A 27,606-nucleotide genomic window follows, 5' to 3' on the forward strand; every position below is an offset into this window, starting at 1 on the left:
TTAACTCCATGCAAGGGAAAATAAGTTCCAGTGAAATCAAATGAATCATGATTTTGAATGACAATACTGCTCTGGTAGGTTCAAATGATGGATAACTTTAAAGAAACAAGTCATACTATAGAATTGTACAGTACAGAAGGAGACCAATCAGCCTATTATCTGTGACAACTCTTGGAAAGAGCTATCCAATTAGACCCACTCCTCACTATTTCCCCTATTTATACTTCGCAAGTATAAATCCAATTCCCTTTTTAACTGTTGAATTTGTTTCCACCGCCTTTTCAAACAATGTACTGCAGATCATATGTACTTGCCACCTAAAAAAATTCTCCTCTTCTCCCCCTGGTTCTTTTGCCAATTATTTTAAACCTGTGTCCTCTGGTTACTGACCAGTGGAAACAGTTTAATCATTAATTGATCGAGTGTAAAAAATTGTCTAATTTGTCCCTCATGAAATATGGCAAGAGAGAGAACATGCTTCAATTCGTTAAATGTAGTTGTAAATATTTTGGAAAATAGCCCTTAAATGTGTTCCTTGTCAAAGTACAACATTAACACAAATAGATCAACATGGATTTGACACAAAAGGGAAAAAAAAGACAAACAGCTCCAATATCTATATATATATGTAGCACAGTGCGATAGCTGGTGAAAACATGGTAACAAACTGGTTAAAGTTTTTCTTAATAGCAAAATCTGCAAACACTACAGAATAAATTGATGTACATTGGTGCAAACACTTGGGGTGTTCTCTGAGACGAAATGACAAGGAATTTAAAACTCCATCACAGACTGTGAATATCACAGACCATGTTAAAAATACATATTTGTTGCACAGACTGAACAATCATCAATCTATTTAAAAGTATCGTGTCTTTTGAGTACCGAGCCCCCTTTATACCTTTTCAAAGAGCTTCTTCTTCCCTTTAAGTAACAGAGAAATCTGTAAATGTGAGTCTTGGAAAATCCTTTATCATTAATTACAAAAGAATGGGAATAGGATTGACCATGCCTATCATTTATTTTCCCTCCTTCACCCATTATAATTGAGTGCTTACTGATAGTTCTCATGGATGTTCACAGTCACCTACTTGATAAAAAAAAAGATTTAAATGAAACTATTTGTATAGAAGTTTTCAACATTGTTGCTTACCATGTAGGTCCTTTGAGTTAGTTTATTTCAGTTTATATTGACATTGTCTTTCTTCTCTAATTATAGGAATCGATTTGGGAAGTGATGGTGAGCTTTCACATTGCAACAACACTGACACCTTTCTGATGTCATACACAGAATTCCATAAGGTGTGGACTGTCTTTGAAGCATCTTTAAGAAGGTGATATGACATTTCAAACAACCAGGCTTGGTGTATTAGTAGCATCTTAACCACAGGATGTATTGGGTGGTTTGCATCTTTACCAATTGTGCATTAAACATTGCCTGGTCAAGCCCGGGAGGATGTCTGGCCGAAAGGATTGCACACCAGCTATGGAAACCTCGCCTGATTTTCCCTCCATTAAAATCAAGCAGGTTCTGTTACCACTTCAATTCTCTAGACATATTCTCCTTCACTGATACATTCAAGCCTGTGTTTGAGCCTAACTGAGCCAAAGTAGTGCAGCACTTTACATGCGGAGTTCTTGTCACTGGCTCCACATCCCTGATTACATTTGGCTTGTGTGGGCCAAACAGAGGTCACAGCCTTACAAGGTAATGAGGGAACTCCTAGAAGGGGAGGAGCTCTGTCATTATCTTTGGGTGGGTGAATGGATAGAGGACAGCACGTTTCCCTTGATCCTCACCATAGTTCCAGCAGGGGACAAGTGCAATTCCTGAGGATTAGAATCCCAGGCACTTTGATCTTCACAATTAATCTTAGGCATGGCAGGGCATTGGTGTTTGTTGCCAATTTACAACTCAATTTATACAAGGTAATTAAAAATAATAAGCTTCCTTAACTGTCCCTGGCCTTCACTGGCTAACCAGTATCAGTTGATGTTCCTGTAATTCTGCTGGAGAAAGTGCTGCTGGATCCAATACAAAATTTCTGAAAGATTTGTGAAGTAAAAAGCAGCCTCAATAGGAATGATACTCAGTGACACCGCCCATTAAAGTCATTAATGTTTGGCCTTTGTTTCACGTTATGCAGACCAATTTTCTAATAAAACAGCCCATGAGAAAAATCAGTATGACTTTTCCCTTTGAGTAATTTACTGTTGCTTAAGAATATTTGATAAAAAGGGTTATCTCCCCATAATATTATGATTAATGTTTCTGCCAAGATGAGTTTGAATTTTTAATCAGTTGCACCAAAGGCGATGCAGTGTCCACTTGGATTTAGTGGGTTGATGAAACGTAGTCCTGAATCCAACTGAGATTTTGTCTAGTTCAGTAGGCAAATATTATCTGGGATAATATTTTATCACTGTAACTGGGTGCACTCTCAATGCACAATTTATTTTTTGCTGCATATATTTATTGTCTATTTCCTTTCCTTGCTCTGCTCATGTGCACAGGATGCTTAATAATTACAACTGCAAATGGCTTTGATCGATTGTTTTTCATGTGCAATGTTTAATGTCACTATGCAAACTCTGGGGAAACATTACGTGCAAACAATGCTTTTAAAAAAAAGACATGAATAAGAAACAAAGAGTACCAGACTTCCAATATCATTGGTATCCATAGCAAGAAAACGGAACACATATCAAACAAAATGACTTTTAGTTAATCTCCAAGAACAGAAAGAAGGCTGACCCTCACAATGGTTTCATATCATCTGTATTGCTGATAGCAATCAATTATGTAACTTAGGCTCATTTATCTATGACTTTGTATCCATTTGAAAATGTGACTAAGAAGATATAAAGATCATCCCTCCCTTGAGTTTCAATGTCAGCAGTGCAATACAATTACATAACTGCAAGGAATAAAGATAAAGGGATAATAAAGAGACTGTCATCTATTAGCCCTAAAGATATTCAGTTCCAAGATTAGTTAGTGACAAATTAAACAGTTTAAATTGAGTGATCAGGACCAAATATTGAATGAAATGAGAACTGGGCTGAAACCTGTAGACTAAGCCAATTTTCTTGGCAGTGATAATACTAAATTATAGAAGTTTATTTGTAAAAATTCAAAATCTAACTGTTTGAGACAAGCAAAGACACATTTTGAAAGGGGTGTGTCAGCACAAGAAGTTATAATCACTCAAGTGATGCTGAAGGCTAATTCTTCTATTTGTCCTTTGCACAGTCAGTGCTGATCACATACCTCATAGAATACTGCAGTTACCTGGTGGATCAGAGAACTACTGAACATCCCTCTAACCATAGTCAGCCATTGTTAAGCGGTGAGGTTAGAGAGTAGCATGGAAAATCCTACAGCCTTTAAACATTGCTACCTATGTAGCTGACCATAAAATCAAATCAAATGCAAATATTAGTTAATTATATTTTACTTCAATTTATAATCAAACTTAAATAATGCAAAATATGCATTTTGTATCATTGTTATATGACAATTCACAATGAGGAACAAAAATTTGTCAAAATGAAGCTGTCGTTTGTGCAAAATAACCTTTTGGCTTCTGAGGGGTTACTGCCTGTAGTAACTAAATTTGTGAGCTCAACATAGAATGGAAAGCTACTAGTTTGTTCAGAACATCATTTAGTCTTCTGGTCTTGGTCAGATGCTTTTTGGAGTCCTCAACACTCTTTCTTCAATTGTAGTAAAATTGTCTATAGAGGTTCAATTTATAGTTACCTTCTACTGTGAGAATTGCTTATCATACAACAGTAGACAGAAATCTATCTGGCACCTTAAATGAAGCTTATGCAATTAAATAGCTCAAATACACTGAGCGATTTGATTTATACTATAAGATCACTCAATTGCTCAACTGGCCAAGGAGAAAGGGCTGGATTTATTTGAAATAGGGACTGGGGCTAAACATTATCTTAAAATTTAAGAAGTTAACTGCTCAACACCATCCTCCCACAGATAAGGAAAACACTTATCATTTTGCTTGATGGATTTAGGAGGAAGCCAGAAGTCCCTTGGCTTACCTTTCTTCGTCCAGCTGGTTTGTGCAACAGTGGCAGAGGCAGTTGTGTATGGCATGGAGCATCAGTATATGTTTTATACTCTTGTTGTTTAATATTGGCTGGAGCAGTCCAAATTGTGCCTGCTTCACATGAAATGGGAACAATAAATTTTTCCATGGGGAGAGGGGACAGTTAAACCCCAATGTGCCATGACACCACAGCAGTTTTTTGCCTTACTGTAAACCCATAGGATGTAACAGCTGAAAAAAAAACTACTGGATGGGGTCACACTATGACTAAAAATACAAACAGTGTAACAGCTCATTTAGTGTTTAGTAACTGTTCCAGGAAACAAAAGGTCTGTAGTAACTAGTGCAAAAAGCAAAGTCTAAACATTAAAACAGTGTATAAAATGGCATGAGAAATCAGTCCTGTGTTGCACAGTCTTTCAATCAGTAAAAGGCTGTGATGTCTTTGTTGATATGAGTCTGGCTCACACCTTTTTGTTTCAATTACCCAGACACCGGCAAGCTGTGATTTGGAGGCTAGCGCACCTAGTTTCTATCAGATGCAATTGTAGTCCTTCAATCAGTGAGCCTGTAATGTGCAAATCAAATGACAGCACAAGTCCTTACTCATCATTGGTTGAGTTATCTTCCCAAGTTGTAAGCCCTCCAAAGTCCAATCCAGTACTAGTCTGTGTGGCAGAGACTGTCACTACAGTATGCAACAGAATGAGTACCAGGATGCATAACTTGAGTCTAGTGTTGCACAGTCTTGATGCAACTGATGAAGCAAGCGAGGACCTGTGACACGACATTGGATTGGTTGTTTCTCTTGTCCCTTCGGATTGTTTATTTGAAACTGAATTATGGAACTCCCATCTGATGTCACAGCACTCAGGCTCGGCATTCGTTGGATGATTGTTGGGCAGCTCTGTGTGATAAAGAAACCAAACAATTAAGTGTGCGAATATTGACAAGCTTTCTTGAAGTACTTTATACCTAGATTTTCCTCCACAATTTTAGATTAACTTGCTGGGTTCAAGCAATTTAACCATTCAAATGGACATGTGAATTCAGGACCTTTTGAAAGTTCCCAATATATAGACTTTCAGAGTAAATGCAAGGCAGAAGAGATCAAGTATTGCAAAACTTATTGAACATTTTTGGAATCATACTTCTCAAGACCGAATTTTTCTTTTACATAATGGAGGGACTTGGCATTATCCGTACATTTGGATGCTAATCTGGGATTTTTTTTTTTAAAAAGTCATAAGTTATCTTGGAACTGTCAACATGCAGGCCTCTTCCAGGAAATCACCTGACCTTTATGGTACTTGAGGAAGATCTGGTTATTTGTCTGAGCTACAATCACTTTAACTGATGGGGAAAAATACTTAAGAAAAGCAAAGGTTGGTAACTTGCTGGAAGTCGCATAGCAGAGAGGAAAAAAACAGATTTTGAACCTGCTGGTTTTGAAGGCAGTCCTGTTGGGGAACAAGCTGAGGAAGGAAGGAATGAAGACTGGCTCTCTCTCTCCCTACCTTGACTAAAATTGAGTGTGGCTATCAACCTGAGCCAGAGAACCCTCACCTGAGTGTAACAGGCCTGTGTTTGGACCTACAAAGCTGAAAACTTCCAGATGCCCAGCAGTGGGACCAGTGGCCCATCTACACATGAGGGAACTCCAGGTCAAGAGCGTCGAGGCCCTGCGAACTTTATTGTTTATTTCATAACACCCATCCTCTAAATCCTTTCTCTGCAGAGAGACTCTACCTGTTTGTCCTTTGTTTGTCTGTGTGTGTGTGCTGGGAGAATTCTTTAGGAAGATAGTTATACTTCCCAATTACAATTGTGTTTTTTATTCATTCGTGGGATGTGAGCATCGCTGGCTAGACCAGCTTTTATTGCCCATCCCTAATTGCCCTTACTCAGAGGGCATTTTTAAGAGTCAACCGCATTGCTGTGGGTCTGGAGTCACATGTAGGCCAAACCAGGTAAGGATGGAAGATTTCCTTCTCTAAAGGACATTAGTGAACCAGATGAGTTTTTACAACAATCAGCAATGGTTTCATGGTCATCATTAGACTTTTAATTTCAGACATTTATTGAATTCAAATTCCACCATCTGCCACGGCTGGATCCGAACCCTGGACCCAGAGCATTACCCTGGATTACCAGTTTCTGGATTACTAGTCCAGTGACAAAACTACTATGCCACCGCCTCCCCCAAATATTCTTTCATGGATGTGGGCATCACTGGCAAAGCCAGCGTTTGTTGTCTATCCCAAATTGCCCTTGAACTGAGAGGCTTGCTAGACCATATCAGAGGGCAGTTAGGAGTCATCCACATTACTGTGCAGATTTCCTTCCCTAATGGGGTAGTGGTGAACCAGATAAGTTTTTTGTCATAGTCACCAATTCCAAATTTTATCAATTTAATTCAAATTTCACCAGCTACCATGGTGGGATTTGAGCCCATATACCAGAGCATTAGCCTGGACCTCTGGATTACTAGACCAGTAACATTATCACAATGCTACCATCTCCCCTAACCAGTACTTCCTTGTTAAAAAGGAGTTTTGTTTTATAATAAACAATTGTTCTGAGTTCATTGAAAGAAGCCTGGTTGAAGACTCTTTTATTCTGGGCACCAGTAGGGGAAATAGATGATTGATTATTTTGGTGAGAAAGTTAGACTTTTGAATTAATGGTACGGCCCATGGAGTAGTGAGGCTAAGTCATACACACCCATCCCAGTCATTACAATATAAACTGATAGTTACATGCTATGGTACATATTACTGTTTTCACTTGCAGCCAGAGGCAGTTTTATTGGTGTTTGAAACAAGGTAAACCCTCGGTTACGTTTTCCTGATAGTCAAATATTAAAGGCTTAGCATCCACAATTTGTAGAAGTATCAATTGTCTAGAAAACATTTGAATTAATTCCAGCTGTACAATTCAATCGGTAAGCTGCTTGAAAACAAGGCAATTTGATACGCTTAAATCAGTAACTACTAATTTTAGTTTCAATGGCACAAGACTTAACATACAACAATATGTGTGATGCATTATCAGAGTTCTCTTCTCTGATATGCTGCCATCAACAGTTATTTCTGCAGAGGCACAAGTGAAGCACTTGCTTATGTCAAGATGTCTGGTTCAAAACTTTGACTCCAATATTTATAGACAGTGGTGAGGCAGCAAGGCTGCAGGTGAAGGTGGGGGCTACAATTTAGCATTTCAAAAACCTGGAAATACGAATTCAACATCAGGACCCGATTACCATTTTGGAATCCACTCCCTAGTTGCAACCAGCCTGATTGATAGGCTGGTTGACTATTGGGTAGACAGACCCTGAGCATCACAACCAGGCTGTGACTGTTCGGGTTTAGGTAGGTTAATAAGGCCAAAGGGGAAGAATATATCATAGTGGTAGGGAATATAATTGGTTATGTTGGCTAGAGTAATCTTGGTATTGTCCACAGTGTTTGAAACTGAAAGAATTTAAACAAGGAGTTGTAAGCAAGGTGAACCTATAGCTTGGAGGCAATGACACATTCAAGGACTTCAGACAACAAGTGAATGTTAGAGGAGTAGTCAGAAAAGACGGATGAGGCAGGAGCTGGCCTTTTGAAAAGTTGTGTTATTGATCATTTTTAATAGGACACTGACAGTGCCTGAGCAGAAGGAGTCAGTAACAATACCTGTGAGCACTGGGCCAAGAAAGATATTTCAGTCATCAGGAGTTGGGTGGAGCTATAAGACATGATGTAGCTCTTACAGAAGAGGTGAGAAAGAACAGAATGTCAATGTACCAGCAATTACATTGTCAAGGTCCAATAACAATCATCTTGCTGACTGGCAATTAAATTGTATAGCAATTACATTGTTAAGACAATTGCATTATTAAAACAGATGATGGGCATTGGCTCACCCATAAATAGGGACAGCTATTACACTCCAGTGGGGAAAAGGATTGGAAATCTGTTGAGGTAAAAGACTAATGTCAGACTCATCCTTCCCCTATATAGAATTATTGGAGTTAATAGAGCTGTGGAGTTGTCGCATTAAGGTCAGTAATGGGCTTGGAAGTGTTCAAGGGAAATTGTCAGGAAGTAGCTGCAAGTACTGCCTCAATCTTTTCATGGATTTCCCATCACTCATATTTGGTGTTAGAGGTTAATCTTGTGGTTTACTATAGAGAAAAGGTACAGTAGATTGTTCTTGCTCTCTAGGATGATCCTGGAGTGGCAAAATAATTTGGTCTTGGAGAGAGAAAAGCACGGTAATGCTTAAGGTCCCACCAGGTTTGTCAATGGCTGGCAAAATTTGTCATCTGCTCATTATTACTCACTTCTAAAAGTGAAGATAAAATGCCACTTTCAGAATGATGGATATGAGTTGGTGGTGAAAGCATCAAAGACCAAAGTGAGGTAGCTGCTTAACAGGAAAGATGGAGTAGTGATATTATAATGGGTGTATGGCTCAAGGAAGGGGATTGGGAGTTGAAGTGTGAATTTGTGAGGAAGCTTGGGGGCATCATTTTCCAGGGCAAGGGTTGGAGGTAGCTGGGGTAACATGGACAATACGGATATATGAATGGTGTATAAGACAAGGAAGTGATCAATAATTTAGTGCTGGGGCCATCTCAGTTGACCATGTTGAGGAGATGGCTATCAGTGCAGGTATTGGAGTTGGTATGAAGAGTGAGGTAAATGGAGGATAAGAAAACGGCAGGAAAGGGAATGTTGAGCATTTAGGCAGAAGTTAAAATCATTGATGATGGCTAGTTGCTCAATACACAGATTGAGGCAGAAGACTAGGGAGATTGTCTTGATAAAGCTGTCATGAGATTTTTGTAGTAATTGAAATTACTTTTAAATGGAAGGTGGGAAAGGTAGCAAAGGCTGAGGTATGAAACATGATGGGGAGACCCTGAGGTGGAAAGAACTATAGGATCAACATTTCAAACTCTCAGAATCAACTTTCTACTTTTGAGGACTATTTTTAAGTATCTATGATATGTGATTCTCATTTTCTTTGAACTAGGTTCTATTTACCCAGATTCACTGCATAGCAAATAACTTCTTGTCAACTAACTGTCTACTTCCTTTCTTGTGATGACTGGTTCAGTGCAATGCAACGCAAAGGGCAGATTGAGATTTCATTTTAGTTATGATTCTCATTTCTTATGTTTGAGGAATCCAGCAAATAATCTTGAAAATAAACACAAACATACCTAACTGACTGATTTAATGAAAATGGCTGCCAGGATTTACATGACTTTGATGCATCATGAGAAGTGTAGATTGTTTTGTGACATTTAGTTTTCTTGACTCCTTGTTTCCAGAAATGTTTTGGGCTGTGCTGTTGTTTTGGGATCTGTCAACAAAGATCATCAATTTTATTTTGACTATTTGCCAATTACTGGTAAATAGAATGATTTATTCCACTCATCATCTTGACTCATCATCTTGACTCAATCTAATCAGCCAAAACACTGTTATTCCTAACAATATAATAGTGGCCTTCACCACCATATGTTTGCAGTGTATCACTTTACATAGCTGTGGGATTATGTAGATCCGTGTTGTATGCTTGTTTTAAGTGGTGGCTTAGTTGGTGCTATAGATAGAGTTGATCAGCAGAGACTTCTTATGTGGAAAACATTGTTTATTTTCAAAGGTATTCAGCTGCAACTACATGTGTGCTTTCACTTTAAACTGTATCTCCACACTACTAACTACAGGGGTAGCCCATGCTACTCTTCTATTGGTTATTCAAGATCATGTGATCTTCCTTAACTGCATTCTTCATAAAGGTATATTACATATTAGATAAAACCATAATTACCACAAACCACCACCCCCCCCTTTTTACTCGGATATACATTTTATATTTAAAATTACAATTTTCTCAAAATAGTGAAATATTTACACTGAGTAACTTACAAATTTGGTCTTCCTGGGGGTTTCCTTATGCGTGTAGAACGTCTCAGCTCTACAACTTCAGATGCTTTGTCAGAAACCTTTTTTTTTTTTGGAGTTGTCTGAACATCAGGTGCTTCTGCAGGCACCTGCAGATCTGCATCCTCAACTCTTGCAGGCACATCAGGCATGGCTGTACTGGGCTGAGTTCTCAACAGGAAATGTTGACCCGGTCGTGAACACTGGTGGGATAATTTCCTGGTGATTTGTTTCTCTCTTCCTCAGATGATCCATGTGTCTCCATATGACTCGGCCTTCCACCTCCATGTGGTAAGATAGAGGTCCAGTCACAGCACTTATTTCACCTGGTAACTTTGGTCCTTCTCCAAAGTTCTTCACATATACCTTCTCTCCCAAGGTAAATTTCCTCTCACCACTATGGCTATTGTGTTTAGTTTGCTGACTTCCCTGACTCCTTCCCACACACCCCCCTCACTAAATTCAGCATTATTAAGCTCAATCTTGTATTGAGACGTCGTTTCATCAATAGCTCCGCAGGTGTGACACCTATTGTTGTGTGAGGGGCGGTCCTATAATGAAAAAGAAAGTGTGCTAGCTTGGTTGCTAAGGAAACCCAGTTAGTTTTTTCATGCCTGCCTTGAACGTTTGAACCGTCATTTTGGCTAGTCCATTTGAGGAAGGTACAGTGCAGTTTTTACATGAGTGATACCGCTGGGGCTGATAAACCGTTGAAACTCAGTACTCGTAAATGCCGTGTCGTTATCAGAGATGACTGCTTCTGGTAGTCCTTGAATGGCAAAACTTTGTAGCTTCTCAATTGTAGCAGAAGACATTGGTGACTTCACCCCACATGTCCATCCATTTTGAGCAGAAACATTGATTACGTGGGACCTTTCATGGGATCAATGTGTAATCGTACCCATGGCCTTCCTGGCCACTCCCAAGGATATAATGGAGCTTTAGAAGGTAACTTTTGCAGTTGCTGACATTACACACAATTCATCATGAAACTCTCTATTTCTCCATCCATCCCGGGCCACCATAGATAGCTGCGTGCTATGGTCTTCATTTGGGAAATTCCTGGATGTGCACTGTGTAATTCAACTAACAGTGGCTCTCTTCCCTTTGGAGGTACTATCACTCTTGGTCCCCACAATAAGATGCCATCCTGGCTGGTTATTTCATGCCTTCTGTTGAAGCATGATTTCATTTTGTCAGATACAGGCTCTTGTGACCAACCATGAAGCACTTGTTCTCTTACTTGAGACAGGACTGGGTCTCTACTTGTCCAGTATCTGATCTGTCGAGCACATACCAATGAGGAATCTAAGAAATTTAACAATAAAACAAGTTCTTGTGGAACTGGGACATCTTCATCACTTTCAAGGCAAACAACTAAGTGCACCGGTGTTTGCAATTTGATTTCCAGGCCTATGTACGAAAGTATACTCATATACTGCCAGGATTAAAGTCCATCATTGTATTCTAGTTGAGGCTATGGGTGGCATAGCTTTGCCCTCGCTAAACAATCCTAGCAATGACTTGTGGCCTGAAATGATAGTAAAATGATGTCTGTGTACGTACTGGTGAAATTTCTTGACACCAAAGATGATTGAGAGGCCTTTTTCTATCTGTGAGTATCCCTTTTCCGCTGTCATGAGCATTCTTGATACGTATCCTATAGGCCGTTCTGTGCCATCGTCCATCCAATGGGAGAGCACTGCTCCCACTCCATAGGGGGATGCGTCACATGTCAACACCAATTCTTTCTTCTGATCATAATGTACTAATAGGGTGGACAAGTGCAACAATAGTTTCGTCTTTATGAAAGCTTGTTTCTGGGGTGCCTCCCAAGACCAATGTTGGTTCTTTTTGATTAGATAATATAAGGGTGCCAGTTCTGTAGACAAATTGGGTAAGAACCGCCCGTAATAATTGATTGTTTCTAGGAGTGATTTGAACTCAGAGGTGTTCTTTGGTGCAGGTGCCTCTCTTATGGCTCTCACTTTCTCCTCAACTGGGTGGAGGTCCTGTGAATCTACCTGGTGGCCCAACTAGATTACCTCCCTAGCTTGGAACATGCATTTTTCTTTTTATAAACACACTCCAGCCTGCAAGAAACGTTTTAAGACTTCTAAAGTTCACCAAATGTACATTTTCAGTGAATCCTGTCACCAAAACATCATCTAAATAGACTACAACGTGGGGCAGTCCCTGCAGTAAACTTTCCATTATTCTCTGGAAGATGGTGCAAGCTGAGGAGATGCTGAAAGGTAATTGAGTATATTGGTACAACCCTTTGTGGGTATTGATTGTGACACATTCCCGGGAGGCACTATCTAACTCTAGTTGTTGATAATCATAACTCACTCAAGCTTCGTGTAGGTGGTTCCATTTGATTTTTGGTTTGGGGTGCCTGTCTAGCTTAGCTACTTTATTAACTGTCAATTTATAGTCTCCACAAATTCAGATGTTTTGGTTGGGTTTAAGGACAAGGACTTTGGGCGCTGCCCATTTTGAGAACTGCACAGGTTGTATAACGCCCAGCTTTTCTAGTCTGGCCAGTTCGGTGTCGACCTTTTCTCGCAGTGCTTAAGGTACTGGTCTGGCCTTCTTGAATCGGGGATCCACATGCCTCTGGATACACATGAATTTCTGCCTGCAGCCCCTGGATCTTCCCAAGTTCATCCCTGAAGACTGTGGTGTACCAGTAGCTCTGGTAACCCACTTGCTCTCAACTGGAAAATTTCAGCCCATTTCAATTTAATTTATTTTAGCCAGTTTCATCCCAGGAGGCTTGGCCCTTCGCCTGCTACTGCCATCAAGGGTGGCTTTACCCAATGGCTTCCATAATATATGTTTTTAGTTTGGCATCAGTTTCTTCTAAATTTAATTGATCATCATAATTCAGATATCTGAAGGTATGTTCCTCAGTTACTGTAGTGGAAGCTCTTGTGTCCACTTCCATTCTACCAGTTCTGCCATTTACTTTCACTGTTACATATTGGTTCTGTCTTTTCAACCTTCAAATTAAACAACGGATAAATTTCTTAATTTGTTGCTTCAGGCTCTTCTACATTATAGATCTCACTGGGTTTTTTTCTTTTGTTTGAAAGTCTGTCTGACTCTCCTTGCATTGTCTTATTATGTGTCCCTCTCTATGACAATAAAAACATTTGAATTTTCTTAAACTGCCAATAGCTAAAAGACTGCTTGTTTCCAGCTCTATGGAAATTATTCCTTGTTTTCGCTGCTAAGTCATTTTTTCTCATTTTCCGGATAGTGGGGGCTGTTTCCAGCTTCCCAGCAGAGTCTTGCATTTTCATGCCCTTTTCGCTGGGGCTTCTTGTCCAATGTGGAGGATGGCGCCGTTTTGCACTCCCTCTACAGTTTTTGAATCCCTTCCCTGCACTTTCCATGGCTATCTCTAGCGCCTTCTTAAAATCCAATTTGTTTCAGACAATAACCTCTTCCGAATCATGTCCTCATTCACTCCGCACACTAAACGATCTCTGAGCATATCATTTAGAGATGTACCAAACTCTCAATGCTCCGTTAACTGCTTCAAATTTGCCACGTATCAAGCAACTGCCTCTCCTGGGACTCTATTTCTTGAGTTAAACTTGAACTTTTGCATTGTTATGGAGGGCTTTGGCTGATAAAGACCCTTCACAAGGTCCTCCAATTCATCAACATTTTTCAAATCTGGGCCACTGGGTGCCGTCAAACTTCAAATCAAGCCAAAGATTTTATTCCAACATGTAGTTAAGAGGATCGTTCACTTCTTCTCTATCCCCACAATCTTGTTCACTTGGAAAAAGAACGCGAGATGTTCAATGTAATGAGACCAATCGTCTGTGGCGAGATCGAAAGGATCAATTCTTCTGCATTGCGGCATTCTGAGAGGGAGTTATTTCATCGATTTGAATGGAACTTCTACTTACAATTACTGTGCGAGGTACAGCCCGAGTTTGTTTCTCTTGATTTCTTCCGTTAACTTGTTTTATCCTTGCTTTATCTTCGTTGCCAGTTTGTTAGATCCCGTAGATCCTCATTGTACACTTGTTGTAAGTGGCGGCCAAGTTGGTACTATAGATAGAGTTGATCAGCAGACACTTCTTAGATGGAAAACATTGTTTATTTACAAAGGTACTCAGCAGCAACTACATGTGTGCTCTCACTTCAAACCCTATTTCCATACTACTGACTACTAACTACAGAGGTAGCTCACGCTATTCTTCTATTGGTTACTCAAGATCATGTGATCTTTCTTAACAGCATTCTTCTTAAAGGTATTGCACATTAGATAAAACCATAATTACCACAATAGCATAAATGTTTCCCCTTTTACTTTACCTCCCCCACTCAGGCAGGCACAGACTGATGGCCCTCATTCCAGGAGTCACTTACTAGTGTCAGCTTGCAAAGCAAGATATCTGGGGTCACAGATAAGTGATTGCCATACATCTTCCTCCCCCTTTTACGGTCAGCTGAAAGCAAGTAGGAGGATGATGTGAGATTTTCATACTCTTAACTCTACTCCCCTTCCCTTCATTGAAATGTCCTATCACACCACAGCTAAAACTCTAATACCAACAACTGAAGCCTTTCTTGTAACATGCTGACATCATTGTTAGACTCCTGTGGAATGCATATCAATAGAAAAATAGGGAATTTTCTCTGATGTTTTAATACGTGATCTGCAATATATATAGAACAAATATTTCTAATTGCAACATGCAACTAACATTAAAGTAAGATTCTCTACAGCACTTTTCCATTAAATGTTATGTTTCAAATTACTTACCTGTACAAAGGAAACTTGGCAATCCACCATAGACAAGATCCTCATTGTCCGGTAAAACAAATGGACACCTGGTCTGGACCTCCAAACAGTATTGCTTGCAAGGAATTCTGGAACTACAATGAAACTGTGTGGCTTCAAAATACTGGGAACACAGCCAGGCTTTGTAGACAGCCTGCAAAGGAAAGACATGGAATGAGTGTGAGTGGGAATTGAATGTATTAATTGAAGTAAATTGATTGTCATTAGAAGCAGTAAAACAGGTTACACATGACAGTAGTGGCTCCAAGCTGTAAACAAATCAGGTTAAAAGTTTGTATATGTGTCAGACACTGACACAACAGCTGTAGCACAAGTGTGAATTGGACTCATTTTGCATCGAGTGCAGTTATACTATAAATGTTGCCTTGAAATCAATATCTGAACCCAGTCTGACACTGGAGCAAAGCAGAGTGAGATTCCCTGGAGGAGAGTGTTATTGCATTTAATGGAGGTCTTAAGGCACATTGGTAATCTCCCTACTCCTGAGCCAGAAACTCTGGATTCATGTCCCACGCCAGAGCCTGAATATTTCAAATGACGGGGTTTCCCATCTTGCCATCGCAGAGTCGGTGGGGAACACATCACTGTCGACGCTAACTGTTGCGCAGTCATTTCATGTTTGAATGAGCGCCAATTGGCTGCAGGCGGGAATCCCGCCCCTTACTCGGGAGGAAATCCTGCCTTAGAGGCCTGCCGGCCAATCTGATTGGCCAGTAGCTCTCTAGTCCCTGCAGCGACAGGAGATCCAATGGGCAAAAGAGGAAGTGCTTCAATATGCCAGAGTCTAAGATCCGGGACTGGGTGGGCAGCTAAGTTTTTTTTGGGGTTCCCAGGGTAGGGAAGATCGGGTGATGGAAAGTGGGCGATTGGGGTGTCAGGGGAGAGGCCGGGGGGAGGTAGGGAGTTCCGGCAGCCACTGGACTTTAAGCCTGGAATCAGAAAGGGGCTGATGGAAGTGCCCCCCTGCCCCCTCCCCCTCATGTACCAACCTGCTTCCTGCCTGAGGCCTAAGCCCATTCATTTCGGACTTCCCCACACCATGTAAGTCTTCCCGCCAGCCTCAAATTTGAGGCTGGGTGGGAAATGGCCATTAAGTGGCCAATAATTGGCCAGGTAAGGGCCTCAAATGGGGCAAGAGCAGGTAGCCTGTCTGAGGCCTTGCCATCCCAGTGTGAAATCACTTCAAGGTTGGGAGGGGCAGGAACCCAGAGAGAATGCTGTTCACTTCCCTGCACCCCCCCCACAATCCCCCCGCCCTGCCTAAAGTCCTGCCAGGCCTAGAACTTGTTTGTCATGGAAGAAATATTCTTGATGTGGTTCAATGGACAGATAATCAGCCTGGGAGTCCTTCCACCACCTCCCACTATTCCCCAAAGGGGAAAAGATGTAAAGATATGCTTAAAAAAGATTACATTGAATTCTGAACTCCTTAAAATCCAATTTACACTTTGAGTGTTGGTAAGGAGCAGTTTCAGCTTTGTACTTTTACTGAATGCGTGGAGTGTGACTGTGCTAGGATTCTCATCTAGGAAGCTATTTGTTAAATTATGACATAGCCAATGGTGAACGCTGTTCAATTCCTAGAGGGAAACTTGAAACAATGGTCATAACCAATATTTCAGTTTGGATGTTTCGAGTTACAGTCTTTGAATTCAGTAGTAATAAGACCACTGAGTCTCGAGGTTTTTTTAAATAAATCCTAAATTAAACATTTATTAATACCAGAAAGATTGTAAGCAGATGGATATGTCTACAAAACTACTACTATAATAACTACAAAAAACTCCTAATTAATCTGACTCCTAGTTACACCTCTGTTAAGGCAACAGTAAAACAAACAGAATTAAATGGACCCATGGCAAAACACACTCTGGACAGTCACATTCAAAATGAGTTTCTTTCAGCTCTGGGTCCTTGCAGACAGCGGCTTGAGGCTGACAGGCTGGATGCTTTAGATCTTAGAATCTCTCTACTTTTTAAAAACAGCTTTCTCTTCCTTTATACATATTTTCCTCTTTGAATGCAAATTTTCATTGCATCACTGTCTTTTGAACTTTACATCTTTATAATAAGACCCTTTCATAATACCTACTTTATTATTAATCCTTAGGCAAAACAAACAAATACACTGTTTCTGAGCTTCACCTGGTTAGGTGTAATATTTCACTCCCTCTCTTTGAATCCAAGCTTCACTACTTTGTTTAAAGAAAAAATTCATGTTTGCCTAACTAGCATTTCAAACCTACTTCTCTTCAATACATCAAAGCCTCTAGACCAGCTGGCTTTAATCCAATTAAGACACACACAGACACAAATACCACTAAACTCTATTTTAAAATAATTTCCAATAACATTATAGACATTATATCTTATTGACAGTTACTAATACTTGAGTGACTTTTCAAATGATTTTGCTGCACTTGTTATTAAATAAGACGTATTTCAGATGCAGCTCACATCACAATATCATATAAATGTGAAGCATAATTATATTGTTAAAGACAACAATGAACACATGGGTTGCACAATCCTGAAGACATTTTATCCAATTTACTACTGTCCATTCCACTTAAATGTAAAGCACTGCACTGAAGTGTCTGCTTCATCAATGTATCTTCTCATTTATGTCTTTATTATTAAATCATCAATTTTCTCAACCAATTTTCACTCTGCTTCTCCTCGCCTGAAGGTGTTGATTCCTCATTGGAGTATAGTTCTACAAAAACTGGTAAACCTTGGTTACTTCATCCAGGTGAGCCATTACCCATGTATGAATCTTAACAGTGAGTGTCAGCAAACTATTCAATCAGAGGACCATCATTCCAGAGCCTGACGTGACACTCCCGTGATGTCTGTACATGCTTACGATCTGCAGCGATCACTGGATTGTGACCAGCAGCAGGAATGCTTGCTGATTTTCCCAAAGCAAGGGGGGCGCTGAGGGAACTTTTACTGCCCTGAGCACTGCTCAGCACTGCTCCAGTAGTGGTTAGTCGCTTTAGCTCAACCTGGAACCTTTATTTATACCTCAGTTACTCTTTGGATAGATTCACTGAGGCAAGAGTTAGCCTGCATGCTGCAGAGTTTTGACTCAACCACATGTGCCTTTTTTTCCTTGCAGGTTCCCCACCTTGAAGCCAGGCTAATTGACGGGTATGGCCCCTGTCAGGTGTGGAACACAGTGGAGGAGGCCACCACCCAGGTTAAGGTAGGGAGTCTATGGAGAAGGTCACCACCGACACCACCCCACCCATCCCTTTTTGTTCAGCCATTTATAAAATGGATGCTGTATAGTCGTTCTAGTCTGATAGCTGTGATTCCGTGGTAACACTGCCATCCCTGACTCAGAAGGTTGTAGGTTCAAGACCCACTCCAGAGAACTGAGCATAAAATCTAGCCTGACACTCCAGTCCAGTACTGAGGGAGCGCTACATTGTTGGAGGTCCTGTTTTCCAAATGAGACATTGAACAAAGGCCTTTTCTGCCCTCTCAGATGGACAACAAATCTGAGGGATCTGTTGTGGAGAAGAGCAGGGCAGTTGCTCCTGGTGTCCTGGCTAATAATTATCTTTCAACCAACATCGTTAAAACTGGTTATTTGGTAATTACCACAATTGCTGCATTTGGAACCATACAGTACTCAAAACTGACTCCCATATTTCCTGCGGTGACTACACTCCTTAGCTATAAAGTGCTTTGGAGTGGCCTGAGGTTGTGACAGGTGGTATATAAATGCAAATCTTTCCTTTCCCAAATTTTTTAAGGGTGGAACATTTCCTCTCGATCTGAATGTCCCTCCTTCTCCACTAGGGCCAATACTTGGCCTGCTTGTTTTGTCCCCCATATGCCTTCCTGGAGTCAAATGAGGAAAGTGACAATCCAGGATTTAGGTTGGTTACGCATCCATAGATCATACTTGTGCTTTTGGGTGTTCTACCATGGTCTCCTTTGGGAATAGAAGAATTTGCAAATTGTAATCCTTTGATAATCTGCTATATGCATTTCAGTCACCAACAGGAAGCTACAGGGAACCTAAGATGGAGTCAGGTTTGCCTAGAATTCCTCCATTGGTGGTCCTCTTATTCCAATAAGCCCTGGGGAATTGCCATTGGAAAACCCACAGTGGCTCCAGGAAAGAAAAGGCAGCATCAGTTCAATTGCCACAAATGGTCCAGAAAGCTTAAGTGATGACGAAAAAAATCAAAGCATAACAGTGGAGGAATAGTGTCAAAAATGTATTTGAATGTATTTGCTCTTTTTTTTTAATGATTGTCCATGTACAATTCATCTATTAGTCATTCTGGATCCTGCCTGAGAACTGGGAAATAGCATACAGTACAAAATAATGTCATGACCCAACAGTAATATTGCAATGAAACTATCACCTGTTTCTGCCTCTATTTTATTGACAACTGGAAAGACTTGCACAGTGCAAAGTTAGTACCAATCATAACAGATGTCCACTCAGTTATCTGCTCAGATTCAGTGCTACTGGGGCGAAATTGATCTTTGGAAAAAATGTTAATCCTGCAATAGCAAATCAGCAGCCTGTTCTTCTCCAAGACCTGATCTTCTTTACCATTAAAATCAATTCACTCTTGCCCATTTTAAGCTTTTGCCAAAGACAAATTTCGCCGTTATTGTGTTTCTGCAAATAATTACACAGGAAACAGTAGTATAGGTGAACAAATTTAGTGTCCTGTTTCAACCAAAGCTGATTTTCAAACCCCACATCCTGTCCCATAATATGATCACCTAGAAACATCTCTGTAATCTTGCCCATCTTCATCCCAACTTCACCATGTGTTCATCTCCTGAGCCTCAGCTCTTCAGTGCAAATATTGCAACTCCAGAACTCCTCAAGCCTACCCACCTTTAATCCGTGTCTTCACTGACTTCTCATGATTCCTGTGCTCTGGTGCATTATCGTTGACCTCATTTAAAAATCCATGATTTGTCTTCCTCTATCGTACTTCTGCAACTACCTCTAGTTCTACTTCGAGGCCAATCAATTTAATTTTGGTAGTGGGGAAGCTTCTGGAAACTATAATTCAGGACAAAATGAATAGCCGCTTAGGCAAATGTGGGTTAATTAAGGAAAACCAAAATGGGCAAATCGTGTTTAACTAAATTGACTTTGTTTTTTTGATGTAACAGAGAGGGTTGATGAAGGTAATGCTGTCGATGTGCTGTACATGGACTTCCAAAAGGCATTTGATAAAGTGTTAAACAACAGACTTATGAGCACTAACTTTGCTCATGGAGTAAAAGAGACAGTAGCAACATGGATGCAAAATTGGCTGAGTGACAGGAAACAGTAGTGGTTTTTCAGACTGGAGGAAGGTTTATAGTGGAGTTCCCCAAGGGTAGGTGTTAGGACCCCTGCTCTTCCTGGTAAATATTAATTACCTAGGTCTTGCTGGACAGGGCACAATTTAAAAAAAAAAAACTGCAGCCGACATGAAACTTGGAAGTATTGTGAACTGTGTAAAGGATGGTATAGAACTTCAAAAGGATACAGACAGGTTGGTGGAATGGGTGGGCAAGTGGCAAATGAAGTTTAATACAAAGAGGTATGAGGTGATTCATTTTGGTAAGAAGAGCATGGAGAGACAAAATAAAAGGTACAATTCTAAAGTGGGTGCTGGAACTGAGAAACATGGGGTGTATCTGTGCATAAATCATTGAAGGTGGCAGGACAGGTTGAGAGTGCGGCTAATAAAGCATCTAGCATCCTGGGCTTTATCAATAAGGGCATAGAATACAAAAGCAAGGAAGTTATGTTAAATAAAAATATAAAATGCTGGAAAAACTCAGCAGGTCTGGCAGCATTTGTGGAGAAAGAAACAGTTAACATTTCAAATCCAGTATGACTTCTTCGGAACGTAAGAGAGGTAGAAAGTTGATGGGTTTTATGCTGTTGACAAAAGGGGGAAGGGAGTCAGGTGGAACAAAGGGAAGGTCAGGGATAGGTTAGAGGTCGTGGGGGGATTAAATACCAAAGCTGTCATGTATCAAAAAGCAAAGGGAATGGTAATGGTGGTAAGAAAAGAAACAAAGCATTGGTCCAGGGTAGGTATTAAAGATAGAATGCACTGCCTGACAGTTTGGTGGAGGCAGGGTCAATTGCAGCATTCAAGAGAGAATTGGATTATTAAACGCAAAGGAAGAATGTGCAGCCTACAGGGAGAAGACAGGGGAATGGCACTAGGTAAACTGCTCCTTCAGAGATTTAGCCAAAACACAATGGGCTGAATGGCCACCTCCTGTGCTGTAAACATTCTATGACTCTCAACTCACACTCTTCACTTATGGCTTTAATATGAATCCCTCCTCCTTCCCTCCAAATAGCCTTCAGTCATCATACTCCTGTGCTCTGGAATTCTGTTGCTAAGTCTGTCCAACTTGCTACATATTTCTTGATCACCTTCAAAACCTAACTCTTCAACTCCACCCTCAGTCATCACTTTTAATTCCTTCGCAAACTCCCATTCAGTGACTGAACCCATCTTTAAGATTGGCATTGGAGTGTTTTATTCTATTTAAAACACTTTAAAGGCGAAAATAGTTTCTATAGAAACTTAACAGCTTGGAAAAACTGCTCATACATAACTGCTCTAAAGATGCTTTTGATAATTGCAAAAACTGTTTTGTTGGATTTCATTTTTCCAATGGTTCTCGGCAATTGTAATTAAACAGGTTTGTGAGTGGATACATTTATTGAGTCCACTCCCAGTGTCGATTACTGTTTGGGTGGAATTTAATGGATGCGATGGGCGGTCGGCCCACTGGCTGGAAAACTGGTGGCAACTTTGCTGTGGCCATTTTTGGAAGGCCCGATGGGATTAATCCCATCAGGCACTTATCTGCCTGCTGTTGACTGGGTTACCCAGCATCTGTGAGGGGAATTTCACCCTGGAAATCCTGCTAGGCATGGATGTCCCGCCAATCATATGCCAGTAGCTCCGCAGCAGTGTCACCAGAAGAATTGGCCACTGCTGGTACTGCAATGCAGCATACACCGTGGATTGATGATGGAGCCTCAAGAAATAGGTGAGTGAGGTGGGTATGTTGGGGCCAGGCAGAGAGACTATGGCAAGGGGTGGAGCTGAGGTTGATTTAAAGGACAGAGCGGGGTCTTACACTTGGCCCCTCCGTTTCCGCCAGCACGTTCCTCTGACTAGGAGGCACCTCCTCCCACCAGACCCCAGGTCTACCCACCAGGGTTTGCCTGGTGGTAGGCACTCTGGATGAGGCCCTTAAATGGCCACTTATAGGTCTTAATAGATTTCTAAGCGGGAAGGCTAACCTCAAGCCTTATTGCCCTGGACCTTGTTATATAGCACCTCGCATCCCAGCCCTCCAAACTGACCTCTGGGTGAACATTAAATTCCACCCTTTGTAGACTTCCTAAGTCACAAATAATATCCTAGTTGACTGTAAGAAAAATAAACAATCCCGGCTCATTTTTCTTGACCTGTCAGCGTTCTTTGACACAGCTGACTGTCGTGTTCTTATTCTGATATAAACACCAATCGCTCTTAAGGGATTGTGTGAACATATTGTGGGTTCATTTATTTAAAACAGGCTCAGGAGAACATTTATACATATGTAGAAAGCTTGAAGACATCAGCAGTAGAGCTGTGTGTGTGTTCTGCACAAAGGCAGAGTATCACACAACACACTTTCTTTCTAGTGATGTCACGCTGCTATTCCTTAAAGGCATACTATAACACTGACCACGAGATTCTGCTCCAACACCTCTCCACCATAGTCTGGCTGGTTGGCATTGCAGTTGCCTGGTTTTATTCATATCCAGCTTGTCATAGACAGAGAATCACCTGCAATGGCTTCTCTTCCTGTTCCACACTATTACCTCTGGTGTTGTCCAAGGATTTACCCTTGGGGCCCCCTCTGATTTCTCATCTACATGTTGCCTCCCAGTGACACCATCTGAAATCATGTCAGTTTCCATATGTATGCTGACGATACCCAGCTCTACCTCAGCACCATCTCTCTCAACTCCTTCACTATCTCTAAATTGTCTGACTTCTTGTCTGACACCCAGTATTGAATGAGCAGAGATTTCCTCCAATTAATATTGGGAAGACCTGAGCCAATGCCTTAGGTTCCCATCACATTTTTTTAAACACACCACTGACTCCATCCCTCTCTCTTTGGCAGCTGAACTGTTAGGATTCCTGGGCCAGAATTTCACATTCCCCACCGATGGGTTTTTAGAGAGGAGGAGTGTGGAATTGAAGTGACGGGATTCCCACGCGCCCCAACCACACAGCAATTTCACGCTGGGGCGGGCAAGGCCTCTTATGGGAAAGCTGCCCTTGTCCCAATTTAGGCCTTAAGTGCCCAGTTATTGGCCACTTATCAGCTGTTTCTTGCCCAGCCTCAATTTTGGGCTGGGGCGAGGATTCAACTTCTGTGAGAGAAGCTCGAAAAAGAACAAAGTTACATCTCGGGCAGGAAGAGGGATGCGGTGCTTCCATCAGAAGACCCCTTCTGAGGCTGGGCATCCCGCTTTTAAGTTCTGGTGGCCTCCAGGCCTCCCTCCTCCCTGCAAAATTGATCACTACCTTTGCATCCCCTCCAGGCCTTCCTTACCCTCCCTGCCCTGAGACTCCTTGAACTTACCTGGACCTCCGGTGCCCAGACTTAGGTTCTGACATCCTCCCGCATTTCTTATTTTGTCCGCTGCAGCACTGGTGCAGGGATTGGAGAGCTGCTGGCCAATCTACTACAGCTCTAAGGTGAGGGGCAGAAGTCCTGCCTACTGCCACTTTACGCTCATTCGAGTGTGAAATGGCTGCGGGGCACTCGCAGTTGGCAGGATGTGTTCCCTGCTGAATCTTTGGATGTTGGGAAGCGAGACCCTGCCATCTGAAAATTTCAGGCCTTGGAATTACATTACACCTCAATGAGCTTTCAAACATACACAAGTGCCATCATATTTCCGCCTCCAGAACTTCCCCCAACTTTGACCTTGCCTCAGTTCATCTGCTCCTGAAACCCTCATACATGCGTTTGTTATCTCTAGACTCGATTATTCCAAATCATTCCTAGCTGTCCTCCCGCATTCTACCATCTGCAAACCTGAAGTCATTCAAAACTCTGCCGCCCTTGTCCTTGTTTGCGCCAAGTCCCACTCACGCAACTCTCCTGCGTTCACTGATCTGTATTAGAGCCTGGCCAAGCAATGCCTTGATTTTAAAATTCTCATCCTTGTTTTCAAATTCCTCCACGACCTCATCGCTCCCTAATTGTAATCTCCTTCAAACTTACAACTCTGCTAGATTTCTGCGCTCACCCATTTCTGATTTCTTGAGCATCCCTGATTTTAACCACATTATCATTGCCGCCCAAAACCTCAGCTCCTTAGGTCCTAAGCTCTGGAATTCCCTCTCTCTATATCTCTTTGACTCTCTTGTTCTCTTTCCTCCTTCAAGATGCTCCTTAAAACCACCTCTTTAACCAAGCTTTATTCATCTGGCCTTATATCTTCTTGGGTTGAATTTTCCCCCCACTGGGGGGGGAAGTTGATGGGCAGGCGCATACGGGCGTGCTTCCAATTGGCGCCCCCAATCGGAGGTGCGGCACCATTTAACGTGGGCGGGCCAATTAAGTCCCGCCCAGTGTGACGTCCGCACAGAAGCGCTATGCGTTCCCTGTGCGGGCGGGGGAGGGGGAGAATCCCAAAATCAAGAGTGCGCTCTTTCGCGCATGCGCACGAAAGAGAGCACTCATCTCCCTGAGGCTAAGAGCAGCCTTAGGTCCTTTCCTTACTTAATTGACCCTGTCAATGGCCTCAATTGGCCATTGACAGGTCAGCAGGCGCACAGCTGATTTAGCTGCGCTCCTGCCTTCTTGAAAATTTAAATCGGGAGTGGTGATGTCGAGAGTTTCCCCCGACGTCAACGTGCGTCATTTTACACTTCGTCGAGTAGACCCTGCCCCCGCTCGCCAACTTGTAAAATTCTGCCCCTTAGGTACCTCAGTATCAAATTTTGTTCCATAACGTTCCTGTAAAGCACCTTGGAACATTTTGTCAAAAGCACTATATAAATGCAAGTTGTTATTGACCTCATCCCAAATTTTGCTTTTAATAATATGAATCTGTCTCCCTGTACGATTATTAAAAGTAATATTCTGAATTTATCTTTTCTATACAATTTACTATATTATATTTCTTTATAGGAATGCCTTCAGCTGTTTCCTTTTCAGTTTGGAAAGTACAAGATTCTCCACTTTTTCTCATAAATTAGATCTTGAGTACTATCCATTAGCCTTGTAGATTTTCTTTCTACTGTTTCCATTGTCTGAATGTTTTCTTCTTGTCCCAGAGACCACAACTGGGCACACTATTCAAGATGCAGTCTGATCAGAGCATGGTGCACAAACAAGCCCTTTGTTAATAAAATAATCCTACTAACAGGATTACTCATTGGTTCATTTAGCGAGCTGACTGGACAAGAAAATTCCTGTGAAGCATATCCATTCAATAAAAATTACACAAATGGGTGGAATTTTGCCCTTGGTGGGCGTGCGGACCCCACCGGCTCGGCGGCGGTCAGACAGCCAACCCCGCCGCCATTTTGAGTGGTCAGGCCAATTAAGGCCTGCCCAGCGGCCTACCTGACAGGAAGCGCTATGCACTTCCTGTGCGGGGGGTGGGAGGGAATCCCCAGCTGTCAAAGTGCGCACTTTCACACATAGAGCACACTGCTCCCTGAGACAGGGAGATTAGTGACAGTGCACAAAAGTTTTAAAAAATAGAAAAATAAAAATATTATTAACATGTCCCCCTCATGTGGCAATGTCACATGAGATAGGACATGTTAATAAAAATGACATAAGCTTTATTAAACTTTTTAAAAACAGACATGAAACCTCATCCCGCCAGTGGATGAAGTTTCATGAATAATCTGGAGCTCGCTGGGGCTCCTGGCCTGCCCGCCAGCCTTAAGCTTGGACGGGCAGGTCTTTAATGATCTTAATTAGCCTGTCAATGGCCTTAATTGACCATTGACAGGTCAGCAGGCGGACAGCTGATTTCGCTGTCCGCCCACCTTCCTAAAACTTTAAATGTACCGGGATGATGTTGGGGGTTCCTCCCGACGTTACTCTGTTTCATTTTCCTGTTGGCGAGCGAGCCCCACCCCCAAATTGCCGACAGGAAAATTCTGGCCAATGAATTTGGTCTGCTTATAAATCAATCACAAGACTTCATCCCCAATCGTCTCCTAGCCCCTAGTGATATTGGCTGCTTTTAATGACTTAAGTTCCCCCACATACCCCAAAACAAAAGCTCCTTTTGAAATTTGTTTAACTGCTCCCCTATGACCAAAGCCAGCTCACATCCATATAACGTTATTCAACGAGGCCAAACAATTTACTAGGGCAAATGTTATAAACTTATGCTCCTAATACAGAATTCACCCACTGGAAGTGCATTGAGAATGGATGGATGGGAAAACCTACAGCATGAGTTCTGACATACACTGCCAGTAAATGAAGCTCCACACCAAAAACACACCATTTGTAAGTTTTCCCTCACTGTATCAATGCACACACCTCTAATACTGTGTGATCAAAATTTGCAACAACTCAAAAGCACACTTTGACTCAAACTCACCCAATGCATTCTGGGGAGGGCAACCCCTGAAATACATTTACAGCATAATATGTACTTTTGATTGTCTTACTGAAATAGAATGATTGGGTTGTAGAGCTAACCACAATATCGTAATTCATTCCTTGTTACAGTTGTTTATAATTTTTCTAGTTTCTTGATTTATCCTTTGATCTGCATATCTTTAAAAAAATCTTCATTTTCAAAGTGTAAGAATTGCTGACAAGGCTGGCATTAATTCCCCATCCCTCGTTGAACTTGTGAAGGCAGGAATGGGCCTTCTTGAATGGCTGAGCTTTGTGTAATACAAGTGTGAGGGTGTGGTGCCATTGTTAGTTAGCACCTATGGGAGTGACCTTGGTTGACTGGACATTGTAACATTAAAGGTACAAAATGTACCGAGCTTTGATATATCTAACCCTGATTCAGAACAGAGGCTAGCCTCCATCGTAAGATTTAACTGGTGTTATGAAATAAAGATAGTTTAAGTAAGTTATATTTGTATTTGTGGGTATTGGGGATGAGTTTTAGCTTTGAAGTTTAAGTTTGATTTGTATTTCTCTATCTATGTGTTAAGAAAGGTCAAATGGAGTATTAGTTTCATTTTAAAAGGCTGCTTGCATTTCTAATGAGGTTTACGACTCCTGTAAAGTAAAAGTAAACACCACAATTAGAAAGAATAGTGCTGTTGCCTAGCAACAGGGGGGCCAGTTAGGAAGGTTCCTCCCATTGACTTACACACAGAGCTAAAGAAACAGCAGTTCTAAATTCAATTGAATATCAGAAGGAGAGTTCGAAACCCTGGAGGTGAACCTTTGTGGGAGATGCCTAAAAGAAAATGTCAGTTTGGGAGAAGATTCTAAGGCGAGGTCTTGGAGAGTGGAGATTGGAACCCCTTGTGTGCAGGACAGAATTCAGTGAGACTGATTAGCTCACAGTGTGAAAGCATCTGGGGGAGTTGAGCAGCGATTCATAGCATCTAGTTGAGGCGGCATCTGTCACTTGAGGTCAGAGCGTGATGTGTCTGACCACAGGGTGCCATAGGTTTACATGGACTGGTTACTTACTGTGTACATAAAAGTATAAGAGCTTTTGTGACTTATGTTATCCTTACAA

The 27,606-nt window shown here is 41.5% G+C and overlaps 1 protein-coding gene across 1 annotated transcript in view; it reads right to left on the minus strand.

The window, feature by feature from the left end:
- Positions 1–4,675: 4,675 nt before the first annotated feature.
- The window catches only part of LOC121284460 (transmembrane protein FAM155A), a 1,081,268-nt gene continuing 1,058,337 nt past the window's right edge, over positions 4,676–27,606 (minus strand). Inside the window, exons 2-3 of the mRNA XM_041199951.1 lie at positions 14,808–14,979; positions 4,676–4,980 (exon numbers count right to left, since the gene is read on the minus strand). Of these exons, the coding sequence (XP_041055885.1) occupies positions 4,676–4,980; positions 14,808–14,979 (477 nt within the window). The remainder of the gene's footprint in view (positions 4,981–14,807; positions 14,980–27,606) is intronic.

This window comes from Carcharodon carcharias, chromosome 11 (assembly GCF_017639515.1).
Source record: "Carcharodon carcharias isolate sCarCar2 chromosome 11, sCarCar2.pri, whole genome shotgun sequence".
In the NCBI taxonomy this organism is placed as follows: domain Eukaryota; kingdom Metazoa; phylum Chordata; class Chondrichthyes; order Lamniformes; family Lamnidae; genus Carcharodon; species Carcharodon carcharias.